At 40.3% G+C, this 13,292-nt stretch overlaps 1 protein-coding gene across 1 annotated transcript in view; it reads left to right on the plus strand.

Moving 5' to 3' along the window:
* STAG3 (stromal antigen 3) overlaps window positions 1–13,292 on the plus strand; it is a 4,836,058-nt gene that overhangs the window by 2,827,120 nt on the left and 1,995,646 nt on the right. Inside the window, exon 23 of the mRNA XM_044077272.1 lies at window positions 10,244–10,336. Within this exon, the coding sequence (XP_043933207.1) occupies window positions 10,244–10,336 (93 nt within the window). The remainder of the gene's footprint in view (window positions 1–10,243; window positions 10,337–13,292) is intronic.

The raw sequence follows: 13,292 nt of genomic DNA on the forward strand, positions 1-13,292 counted from the left end.
TCTGAAAATTTCAGGGGTCTTCCCAGGATTTATGTGGGGATCCTTCCTCTAGAGGCAGAGAAGGAGTTGGTTTCAGTGGGAGACACTGTGCTAGGGGCAGAGGGGCCCTGCAGAATCAGGGCTTCAGGGAACCTTTCTCTGATAGTACCTATCAGGGTTCCTGAAGCGCTGCCCGACTACTCATCTGTGGTGGCAGTCGGGATTTCATTTTTCTCTGCACCCTACCACCTGGACTGATATAAAGCAAAACAAATTGGTGCCAAAGACTATATCCAGAAATTCTTTTATTTCCTTTCTTTCTCCTCCTCGAGAGAGGTCAGAGAGACTCCCCGATGTTCCACCCAGTCAGAGGGAATTTGCAGTAGCAGAACTTCTAAGTCTACTGCAAAAAAGTCATCCAAGTGTTCCTGACCGAAGAAAGAGGATTCAGAACTTACTCTCTCTTCTTTTTAGTGCCAAAAAAAAACAACCTGCGATCCATTTTGAATCTAGGCAAATTAAATTTGCTTGTAAAGAAGACAACGGTCTGAATAATGACGTTCAGTCCATTCTACCACTGCTGTGAAAGGATGATTGGATCTCCGTAGTGGACTTAAAGGACACATACTATTATATCAAAATAGACAGACGCTCCCAAAGTCATCAGGACTTCTGTCTGTGAGCCAGTCATTTTCAATTCAGAGCTCTGCCCTTGGACTCCATACACTCCCCAAAGTGTTTAGCAAATGCATGGCAGTAGTTGCAGCTCACCTGAGACTGTAGGATTCCGGGTGTTACCATATCTGGACCACTAGCACTTCACTTCCTCAACCAGACATTAACTACTCCAAGCCAGGGATAACTTCTTCAACCTTACCAATCATCTGTGTATCACCATAAACCTGACAGTCAAAACTAAGCCCCAGTTCAGAGTTTAGAATTTATCAGAGCTGCCTTGGACACGGTAAACCAGATTGCGGCTCTACCCACTCATCATGTTCAGACTTTGAGAGATTATATTCGAGCCGTCTTTGCTGGCCCATTATCAGGAGTTTGCCGTTTCCTCCACTGTAGTGCGATCTTGGAGTAAGTATATTTAAGTAGGGGGTGTGGGTGGCGAAGCCCTCTATTTATTTTGTGTACTGTTTTTTTTTTTTTTTTTTGTGTGGTTGGCCCTGTGATTTTTTTTCACTGGGGAAAAAAATTGCTGTTCTGGCCGTTCAACATTTCCTGCTTTCGGTTAAGCAGTGTCGAGTTAAGGGTGTTTGGTGTTTTTAGCAGTCTATATAATGATATAAACCTGTCTTAAACCGGTCTTCCCCACTGGGAAGGCTGATACTTCAGGCTCTCTGATCTATGAAAGGCTGCCATTCCCTTAGTCCCTCTATCCAAGGTATTTTATGCGAGTACTTCAGTGGATCCTGGCTGCTGAATGGTCTATTCTCTACTAGCGTTTATCTGTTCCTATCAAACTGACTTCTGTTTGCAGAGGGCATCTTCAATGGTGGCTGCTGTCGGACAACCTGACAATTGACCGACCTTTCCTTCTTCATTCCCCCTTGCCAGCATGACCATAGATGCTTCCCAGCTGGGGTGAGGAGGGGGGACATTTCAAGGGAAAGTTGGTCCAAGGCACGTGGTTGCACATAGAGAACAGATTGCATATCAGCATTCTGGAGATGAAAGCAGTCGTCCTCATACTGCAAGGTTTTCAGGACATTCTCCCTCTAGGATCGATTGCGATTTACACAGACAAAATGTTAGTGATATGATACATCAGCAAACAAGGAGGAACCCTCTCTTACCTGCTGTGCAGAGAGGCCATGAGAGTTTGGCAACCTTGCTGTGACCTATTTGCATCCCCCCAGAACAACAAATGCAGCAACTATTTTGCTCTGATCTCCTCCTCTGAGGGAGTCCCCAAGGGATCCTCTGGTTCACGATTGCCCCCCCCCCCCGGTCTCCTCTACAATTTTCCCCCAACTGCCCTTGATCCCAAAGTTTTTACAGAAAGCAAAGCATCTGAAGTCCTTCGGTAATCTTCATTGCACCCCATTGGCCTCATCAGATTTGGTTCCCCTTCCTCTGGTCTCACCTGAAATATATTCTCCATGGATTCTAGAACCCAAACAGGATCTCCATCACCCGATAAAAGGTTTTCATCCCAATCTGATACCCCTTATATTGACCGCTTGGTTCCTCCACTTCCAGTGATTGTTTGAAGGTCTAGGCTTGCTTGCTTCCCCTATCTGAGACATTATTTTAGCCTCCCAAAAAACAGCTACCAAGAAAGTCTGTGGAAGTAAATGGAAGGGATCTCTTTTTTGGGTCTCTAAAGAGAACAGTGACCCTTGTTTTCAGCCCTGACTTCAGCTAGGCTTCTTTTCCTTGCATCTCGTTTCAATCTCTGCCATCATACTTCAATTGGCAGCCATCTCTAACTTTCATTCTGGCAATGTTTTCAGTTCCCCTTCAACTTTCAAACTGTGCAAGGCCTTCTTGAAAGGCATCTTCCTTCTCAGGCCTGCAGTCAGAGATCCCTCCCCACCTTGGGATCTCACTGTTGTCTTGCAAGACTTAACTCAAAAACCTTTTGAACCAGCTTGTAATTTAGTTTCTTTCATGGAAGAGTCTTTCTCATTGCCATCACCTCAGCAAAGAGAATCTCTGAGATTCAGACCTTGTCTTCTAAGCCCCCTTAAATTATTTTCCACAAAGATAGGGTGTCCCTTTGTATAAATCCTTCTTTCATGCCCAAGGTAGCTTCAGAATCCAGTCTCAACCAGACCAACTACCAGTTTTCTTCCCAAATTTCTCTAATGGCAGAAAATGTTTGTTACATATGCTTGATGTTCACAGGCAGTTGCACTTTTATCTGCACAAGACGAAATCTTTTCGAAAATCAGAACAGTTATTTGTGTCCTTCTCTCATAGCCGTCTAGGTCAGTTGGTTTCTAAGGTTACTCTTGCTAAGTGGATAACAGACTGTATTATCTTGATTTATGCCAAGAATGGATTGCAGTTGCCTTGTCTTCCTAAGCCCTGCTTTGCTAAGTCTATGTTCACCTCATCCACTTTTTCCTTCCAGGGCTTCTTTAGATGATATCCGTGCTGCAGCCACTTGGTTGAAGAGTCTCACCTTTGTCTCGCATTACAGATTAAACATTTTTTCCAAGAGCAGGGCTTCCTTCGGTTTGGCAGTGATCCAGCATATCCTTCCTTGAGACCAGGAGTTGTATAGCTGGAGAGACTACCCAGCCATGAGCAGGAATGAAAGAGACAACATCAGATTTATTAGTTATGTACTTGCCATAACTTAGTATCTGTGTTGTCTTCTTCCATTCCTCCTCACCTACCTTCCTTGCTGTCCCCTTAACCAGTGCTCTAGAAGACCTGGAGAGAATGTTTAGGATTTGTTCTGGTTTTTGAGCCTCTGGTCCTTGGTGTATATTCCTTTCTTTCCTTTTCAGCTCTCTTTCAATTAATGGGGCAGCAAACTCAATCTGAGGGAGTTAGTTAGGGGACAGTGCATTATGAGAAGTGGAAAGAGCTCGAGACTTGGATCCTAGTCTGACAAAATACAGCTGAGTCGGAGCCAAGGGTCTGATCCCTAACCCAACCTTGATGAGAAATGAAAGGACAACACAGATATCAAGCTATGGTAAGTACATAACTAATGATTTAGTTACCAGGGAATGAGAACTCCACCCCAGATTAAATCAATTAAACGCACAATGATATTCATGCACCGAGGACAGCTTAATATGAATGAGCACTGTTTACATGTCTTAAACTGAGCTGCACAGAACATGATTTCCAGCTCACTTCTCTCAGTGAAATTGAATGTTTGCAGTTAAAACTTTGGATTTTTAAAGACTATGTATAATTAAAATTGGCTACCTGAACATGTAGTTTCAGTCAGTGAAAGTAAAAGGGCAGTACTGAAGAAAGTTCAATTAAAAAAAGGCAGTCAAATTGCAGACATTTGAAAAAGACTGCCTTAATAAAAATCACAGTATTTTCAGATACTATTACCTCCTCTGTTTTGATTTAAGTCGTCACGCTAAGCATGGTGATGGCATGAAGTTGGGGGTGTTGGTGCTTACAATTCCTGGTGTTTAGAGACTTATCAGCTATTAAATGTTTTGAGGACAAATTCAAGCACCAGACACTTGTACAAGGCCAGTACTTAATGAATATAACTGTATTCATTAATATTTGCATTGTCTTTGTGGTCGGTGTTTTACTTTGTACAATGTTACCTTACAATGATGTGCTTCACTGAAATGGAAGTGCTGCCCCGTTGGTGGCAACAAATAGTCAGAAACAGATATATAAATAAATAATGACATCCCCATTTCTCCATAGCTTTTCGTATTTGTTAGAGGAAAGAGATATATCTGAAACATTTGGTTAACATTTTCTTTACTTTAACTGCACCTGTACTATACGGAAGCAAGGACTTCAAACTTCTGCTCCCAGTTGGACATCTTTTACATATGCTCATGACAGTGGCACAGGTGGAAGGGGGATAAGATTCACTTTGATAGAGAATGTCCTGTTTTTTTGTATAAAATATTTACTTTGTGAAAAATAGAAATGGCACTGCCACTAGCCACCAGTGAATTTCTGTATTACAGCAGAACTAAATGCAAGAGCTGCGTTTCTTTTCACTGATATGCACACGATATTTTAGGATGTGTCCCCCCGACTGTCAAGAAGACTGCCTGCGGAATGTAGCAGATGGAACATGAACAGTGGTGCTGGCATCATCATATGTCTCCTGCAGGGTAAAAGCAGGGTTCAGTCACACCCTTGAATTACCAAAAATGTTCACAGAAGATGGAACCTAGTAGTTTCAGAAGACAGAAACAGAGTTTTCTTTCAATTTGGAGTGCAAAGTGCCCCGTGCAGGGTTAAGCAGAATTCTGCCAGGTTCCTGTCTCTACATCAGTTTAAACAGAGAAAGCAAAGGATAGTCCCATGCAGACCAGGCGGGCAATGATAATGTGAAGTAAGTTGGGGGCCAAAAGTAGGAGATAAAGTAAAAATTAACATTTAATTGAGAACTACATGCAAAACTAATGCAAATAAAATTAAGTTGAATTAAACTTTTTTTCTGTCAGTATTCAAAATTATTTTGACAGTCCGCATAAATGTAGTGTCATTTAGTAATATATATTGTGCTAAGCACCAGAGAAAGTGATGTATGCTTCATGGTTATGAAGGGCATATTGCCTATACTGTGGGTAAACAGGCATGTTTACACTGGGGAAAATTTGTTAATTAAGAAGCAACTCATAGGACAAAACAATTTGTCATTTTATTATGTTCACTAGGGCGGCTATGGTGGTGCAGCGGTTAGCATTGCCACCTCACAGCAAGCGGTTCTCGGGTTCGATCCTTGGCTGTGGTGCCTTCTGTGCGGAGTCTGCATGTCCTCTCTGTGGTCGCGTGGGTTTCCTCCGGGTGCTCCGGTTTCCTCCCACATCCCAAAGACATGCTGTAGGTGGATTGGACACACTAAATTGGCCCTAGGTGTGAGTGTGTGTGCCTTCTGTGGAAGGTTGGGTGCCGGGCTGGCAACTCGACACTGTAAAACTCCACTGCCAGTCTTGAGCAGACAGTGATCCACTGTGGCGACCCCTAACCGGGAAAAGCCGAAAGGAGAAGAAGATGATTATGTTCACTATTGTCTTCATCTGTAAATAGTTTGATATATAATAATAAGGAACTGTATAAATAGTTTAAACTCTAGTAACCCAAAGAAATTCTGGGAAATCCAGTACAAAATCACATAGAAACCACAGCACTGCAGGACAAAACCAGTAATGGTCCGTACCCTAAATAATACAACCAGAACACACCAAAAAGGTGTAAAAGATTTAATTCCACAAAAAATAAAGACTAGATTTAGCACTTTCGTTTCATCAGTGGAAACACCATCAGAATAATTAAGTTAAACACAGTCTCAGTTTAAATGCACACCACTCCATGCTGCTTGGTTGAAAAGTGTTAATAAGTTAATACATTTATAAAGATAGCTTAAATAAATTGCTTAATAAATGTTAATAACCGTATATACATATATACACGTCTGCTCTAAAATTATATGTCATATAATCACAACAGATTAGCTCTCTTTTTTAATGCAGGGACTATAGAAATGTGGTCATTCAACCCTGGACTTGTGCAGGCATCAAAGACCAATTGCCATATCAATTCCTGGTACCTGAGTTTTGTTTCCCAGTCCTCTCCCTGTTCTGGGGATCTAACCTGCTCTATAAGCCAGAATTTAAATTTGGCTTCACAACACAAAATCATGTACCTGCCCTGTACAGGGCATTGGTGTCCTTGCCTTTATTCATATCATATACATGTTCGTATATTCTTTGCCTTAGGCATCTTTTGGTTTTCCCTATATAGAATGCATAGCAGATGGTACAGTATGCCATGTATATCACCCCCTTAGAAACACAATTGTAGTGTCCATCAGTTAGAATTAATCTATTCAGGCTGGGTAAAAATAACTGTCTTTAACAACCATGTAACACTGTGTACAACTACTACATTTAAAAGTTAACTTTTTGCCCTGGTGGTGTAATTGTTGTGTCGGGCTCCATTTTCAAATACATTTTTAAAATTGGCCCCTCTCCTAAAACTAACTTTAAATGGATTTTGAAAAACCCAGAGAATATTGGGCATAATTGTCAACATATTCCAATATTTTGTATTAACTTTATTTGTGATGAGTCCTGGTTATATCTGGTCACAAAATACATATCTGAAACACATGTGGTTCCCCCATCCTTCGTTTTAATTAAGGTTCCTGGTAAAGTGATGTTCATATTCAGTACCCGTCCATTGATCAATGGATAATATTTTGAGCCCCATCCTTCTATAGTTTCCCTCTTAATGGACTCAATAAGTGGTCTAGGATACAACCTAAGAGTAAACAAATTCTCTATAAAGTCGAACTCTTGAATCAGTACTTCTTTGTCTGAAGTCATCTGGGCTGCCCTCACCATTTGACCTTTAACTATATTTCTCTTCTGAAAATATGGGTGATTACTCTTGAAATGCAAATATGAATTAGAAAAATTTTCTTTTCTATGAAACTAGACATAAAATGATGGTTCACCACATCTTTCTTGCACATCCAAATATAAGATAGATAAATTATTCACTGTGTGTGAATGACAAGAAATCAGTGGTGGTTTCTAAATATTCCATAAGATAGTCCACCTGATCAAGTAGGACCCTGCCATACAATAAAGATGCCATCCAGGTAATGATAGTAAGCCCGGATATATTTATAGTAATCACACTTAAATACATACTGTACTTCCCAATATAGTAGCACCAGGTTGGCATATATTGAGGCGCAAGCAGCATCCATTGCCACACCATCTAACTGTTTGTAGTATTCACCTTCAAAATAAATAAAATTATTTTTCAAGATTAGTTCCATATTTTCCAAAATTAACCTGAATTCATTCCTAGTTAGGAAATCAAAACTGGCCAATATCTCTTTAAGTCAGGCCAATCGTGTGATGGGGAAATCACAGAAAAATGATTTTTCACATCGATAGTGATAAACCTTAAACTGGCATCAAATACCTATGCCCCCATCTTGGTGAGAAAATCCCAAGAATCTATTAAGATGTGATGGTAAAGACCAGGAAAAGGTTTCAATTTGGAGTCTATGTACATCGCCAGAGGTGGGCTCTTGGAGCCAGCCGATGTTACAATTGGTCTCATTGGGGGGGGGGGGGGGGTCTAAGACATTCTTGTGTATCTTGGGAATTCAAAAATTCCCAGCATGACAGTTTTTTTTACTCATAAAAAATTGTATAATTTAGTGTCTACCATACCTTGTTAAAAGGTTTGTCTTCAAGAATTATATCTGTTTTCCTGTAGGCTACCTAAATTTTATTCCGGGAAACCTGACAGTATCTACCTTCCTTGTGAAGTATAGGCAACATCTTTACCATGTAGTTCCACTGTTCCATGATAACTACTCCACCCCCCCCCCCCTTAATCAGGCTTCATAATTCATAAGTCCTTTCACTTAGAGCCTGGAGTAAACATCTCTTCTCTTGGCTTAAATTGTCTTTGTAACATCTCTTAGTCCTAAAGAATTGTTTTATCTCTTTCTGGGGTAAACTATCAAAATTAGTCAGGACAGGATGGAGGGGTGGGTTAAAAATGCTCTTCCTTGTAAGTCTGTTATTAGTATCTAAATCTGAAGGACTAATATTGTCACTGTCACTAAAAAGTTCGTTCAGATTCAGTTTCCTGGTGATCATTTTGGTGTCTAATAAGGTCTCAGATAACTTCCCCTTGCTGGCGGGGATAAACGTGAATCCCTTTTGAAACAGTTTAAAGTGGGGTTCCTCCACCACCAAATCCATGTAATTAAAAACATAAAAATTGTCCAAAGAAAATATCCAACCATTATCAATTATATTGGATGAATTGGGACTAGTTTCTGGCATATCCTCACCTAAGTCAGTCTTCTTTGATTCCCCCTCCCCTTGCATCTCTGATTGGGTTGCCATTTGCTGGCTGCCTCTGCAAATGGAAGACATGTGTTCAGATTTTGAATTCTGGGAGACCTCCTCGTTGGGGTTCTCTAAAGGGAATCCAGGGTGCCTGTCTGCAGTATCTGTAGAATTCTCATCGATAGCCCCATATATGGCTATTCCTTCTTTTGGGTAAAGAATCCAGCCTGGATGACTTCAGACAAAGAAGTACTGATTCAAGAGTTAGACTTTATAGAGAATTTGTTTGTTCTTAGGGAGTATCCTAGACCCCTTATCGAGCCCATTAAGAGGGAAATTATAGAAGGATGGAGCTTAAAATATTATCCATTGATCAATGGCCGGGTACTGAATATGAACACCACTTTACGAGGGACCTTAATTAAAAAGAAGGATGGGGGACCCACATGCATTTCAGATGTGTATTTTGTCTCACGATATAATCAGGACTCATCACAAATAAAACAATTTATTACAAAATATTGGAATACGTTTGCAATTATGCCCAATATTCTCAGGGATTTTCAAAATCCATTTAAAGTTAGTTTTAGGAGGGGGGCTAATTTTAAAAATGTATTTGAAAATGAAGCCCAACACAACAATTACAACACGAGGGCAAAAAGGGAACTTTTAAATGTGGTAGTTATACACAGTGTTGCGTGGTTGTTAATGACACCAAGTTATTTTTACCCAGCCTGAATAGATTTATTCCAACTGATGGACACTACAATTGTGTTTCTAAGGGGGGTGATATACATGGCATACTGTGCCATCTGCTATGTGTTCTATATAGGGAAAACCGAAAGACGCCTAAGGAAAAGAATATATGAACATGTATATGATATGAATAAAGGTAAGGACATCAATGCCCTGTACAGGCAGGCACATGATTGTGTGTCCTGAAGCCAAATATAAATTCTAGATTATAGAGCAGGTTAGACCCCCAGAACGGGGACGGGACTAGGAAACAAAACTCGAGTACCAGGAATTGATATGGCAAATGGTCTTTAATGATTGCACGTCCAGGGTTGAGTGACCACATTTCAGTAGTCCCTGCATTAAAAATGAGAGCTAATCTGTTGTGATTATTATTTATTAATATATGACATACAATTTTAGAGCAGACGTGTATATATGTATATAGGGTTATTAACATTTATTAGGCAGTTTTTAATCTATCTCTTTAAATGTATTAACACGTTTCAACCAATCTGCATGGAGTAGTGTGCATTTAAACTGAGACTGTGTTTAACTTTCTCTGATGACGTTTCCATTGATAAAACCAAAGTACTAAATCTTGGCAGTATTTTTTGTGGAATTAAATCTTTTACACCTCTTTGGTGTGTTCAGGTTGTGTTATTTAGGGTATGGACCTTTATTGCCTTTTGTCCTGCAGTGCTGTGGTTTCTATGTGGTTTTGTAATAGTTTAAACACTGTTCTTGTTGTAGCTCCTATTTTCCTCCAGTGCTTGTTTTTCCCATTCTGATTGCTAGCTAGGTTTTTCTCACTCTTAGTTTACTTAAAAAATTAGTTCTGAAATAGACATTTCTTACTACTTGGATTGCACACTGTGTTCTACTGCGTAATTATCCTTTCAGCTCTGTTTTCCATCTTGCCCTAATGTTGAAAGTATATCATCACAAATATCAGTATTCAGAAGTGACTTTTTTGTTTGTTTTGCTTTTCCAAACATTTTTTATTTTTCCTCAATCTTTTACAGGAAAAAATCCTAGAATTGAAAAAACAGCTGAAGTTATTCTGCGGTGTCTGTCAGAGTTGTCTGTCTGCTGTTCATATGAGTGTTCGGGATCAGGTGAGTTGGCCTGCTTTAAACTGAATTTAGATTTTTTTGCAGCCCTTTGAAGGCAGCAAACAAACTTCAACTTGGGATACATGTGTTTTGCTATTTCCGTGGAATAATACGTCTTGCTTTATGGTCCCATTGTTATAATATTGCATTGCAAGAACTCATTTCATGAACTGAACATCATTTGAGGCAACTATAAAATTTATTATTCAGGGATTCTAATTGGGAATAGTCATGCCTGCTTTATTTAGCTTGGCTGTTGGTAGGCCTCTCAGCAGGTGAGTGTTATCATGTCACAAGCTACAGTAGGAGGCCTTCCTCCAGTGCCCCTAGGGTTTTACCATTGTTCATATAGTTTAGATGTTGAGCCTGACATTCATCCCAGAGAAATTCCTGCATATGATGTAGAAAAAAGGCTTAAGCCACCAAAACGTTAATCTGGCTGGTGAATCATAAGTCAAAGCCATGGGTAACTTGTATATGGTACTTGGTAGAGGAGCACAGTGTGAAGCAAGTAGCATAAGCACTAGAGTTTAACTCGCCAACTAAAAGACAAATAAATAGATCGTGCTGCCTTCCCTGCCTCTCTTGTCATGTCTTGTGATAGGATTGTTTGGAACGGTCCCTTTGCAGCTCAGACTAGTGCCAGTGCACTGTAAAAAGGTAAGGAATAAGTGGAGTTGATACTGGTCACATAATTTCTATAGAAAGTCCATCCTATCTCCGAAGACAAAACAGTTTACTTTTCAGAGGATGTTTGAATTGTTTGTTTATAAAGATTGCAGTCCCGGTATGTTGTAATATTTGCTTACCTTTTCGTTTTCTAGATCATCTTGCTTAAGATGATTGCTAATACTTTGATTGATAGTTATTTATTGCAGCCGTTTATTTAGGTTTGAAATGTAGGTGTTTATTCTACTCAAAGATTGATGGATAGTGGAACCTTTGTTTTTATGACAACTTTTTCTCCGTTGTGGAGTTCTTGGAGGGAGACTATATAAGTAAGAGGGTTCCGGAGGTGGTGGGGGGTGATGAGCAAAGCTTCAATGGGAGTGTTGGAAGGCCACTATGTAAAAATGCTTATTTTAGATTTTGAGTGATTTGCATGAATGTCTGTTCTTCATGAGTACATATATTTAAACTTTATGCAAACTTATGGGTATTGTCGAGAAATGTATGAGCTGCTGTGTTTAGAGCTTGTGTATTTTGACGGAACCTTGTAGACTCCAAGACCTTCCTTTTGAATAGCAAAGTGCCAGAATACATATGCAGCCATTTTCCACCTCAGCAGACAATGAAAGGCCTTTGAGAAGTCCACCCCAGAAATCACCTTGGAGGTTGCATTCCAGGATGTAAGCACTGGCCATCTCAGGATTGAATTGCTCAGAGTACAGTCGAAACCAGAAACCAGCCTGCTCTTGGGGAGCAGTCAGTTGAGTCCCTGCAGTAGGAGCTCAGCTGCACTTAGTACAAAAGACTCTTCTCCAGAAGGCTGTCCTGTCTACCACGATTCAAAGACCTAAAAGAGGGTATTTGATTTTGACCTTTTGTGTGGGTTTTTAACCATGCTGCCTGCTAAATATCTGCGCTCTCTTGACTAATGAACCATTTATTACACATCACTGGGATGTGTCTAGTGGATGAGGCCCATCATTTAGGCAGCCATCAGATTTTTCAGCTTATACCCTATCCCATATGTGTACTCTGTAAGGGACATGCAGCAGCATGACCATGGAGGCCATTCCCTCTCTTTTGCAGGGGTCATTTCCTCCAAGAAGTCCTGCACTTCCCTCAGAAGCACAAGTGGGGGTTATCCTGGTTTCTACCTTATAAAGTGCCCTGACTGAGAATGCCCCAGAGTGCACACGTATATATATATATATATATATATATATATATATATATATATATATATACACGCACACACACACACACACACACACACACACACACACACACACACACACCCTCGTAGAGGAGAATGGGCTGAACTTTCACTCCTCTCCCTCCCTGCTTGGCTTTTGTAGTGTTAGTGCCACTAATCAAATGTTGGTTGCCTGGATCATGACATGGGTTCCATCTCTATGTGCTATGGAGCAAGGCTAGGGCATTGACATCAGACAGTTTGTATGGTAGAATCTCGTCTTGAGATTGCATTTTTAGTGAACAAGGTCTAATTATAGTACCAGGCCTGGTACAAGTCTCACCTGTCCCCTCCCTGTCTTTATTTAGCAAATGCAGTTGTAAGAGTCTTTTCTCTCCTGCAGACGTGTACCAATGCCCAAGCCAGTGCTGATTTAGAAAGGTCCTCCTTCACCTTCTTCAGAGCAGAGAATGGCAGTGTGACTTCTCCTCCATGTAGCTGTCCCTAGATTACTCCTTTCTCGGAGGAACCTTTTTGGAGTCCACCATTGTCTTTCCTATGGTACCTGTTTTTTCTATTTCAGAAACATCTCAGTGAGAGTCTGGGGTGGAAGGATCCTTAAGTCCTGTCACCAGTGGTGACTTGTTGGTTAGGTTTGCCCATAAAGCAGTCTCCATTAAAGGAAAATTGAAACCAGAGATCCCGTCCAGCCAAAGTGCCTTTAGAAATTTCTTTAAGACAAACTACCTAGTCTTAAGTGATACAGTGGCAAGCTTCAGATCCTCACCTAACCCAATTGACTCCACTGATTATGCAGAAACTTGCACTGTCACACTATACCAAAATGTAAACAGCTGCATAGATGCAGTTGTACTCCATAGGAACAAGTGCAAGGCAAACCTTGGAAACAAACCCACAAAGTGGGACCAGATTATCATCAAACTTTATAATAAAAGAAAAATAATTTTGACCAAAAGTAAGAACAGTAATTCCCTGAAGGTTAGAGCCCTTGTCACTGAAATAATAAAAGAATGTGGGAGCAAAATCTCCCAAAGCCAAGTTTGAGCCTAAAATACCCATACCAAACATAATCATTTT

Source organism: Protopterus annectens, chromosome 7.part0, assembly GCF_019279795.1.
Source record: "Protopterus annectens isolate FY-2018-M chromosome 7.part0, PAN1.0, whole genome shotgun sequence".
Classification (NCBI taxonomy): domain Eukaryota; kingdom Metazoa; phylum Chordata; order Ceratodontiformes; family Protopteridae; genus Protopterus; species Protopterus annectens.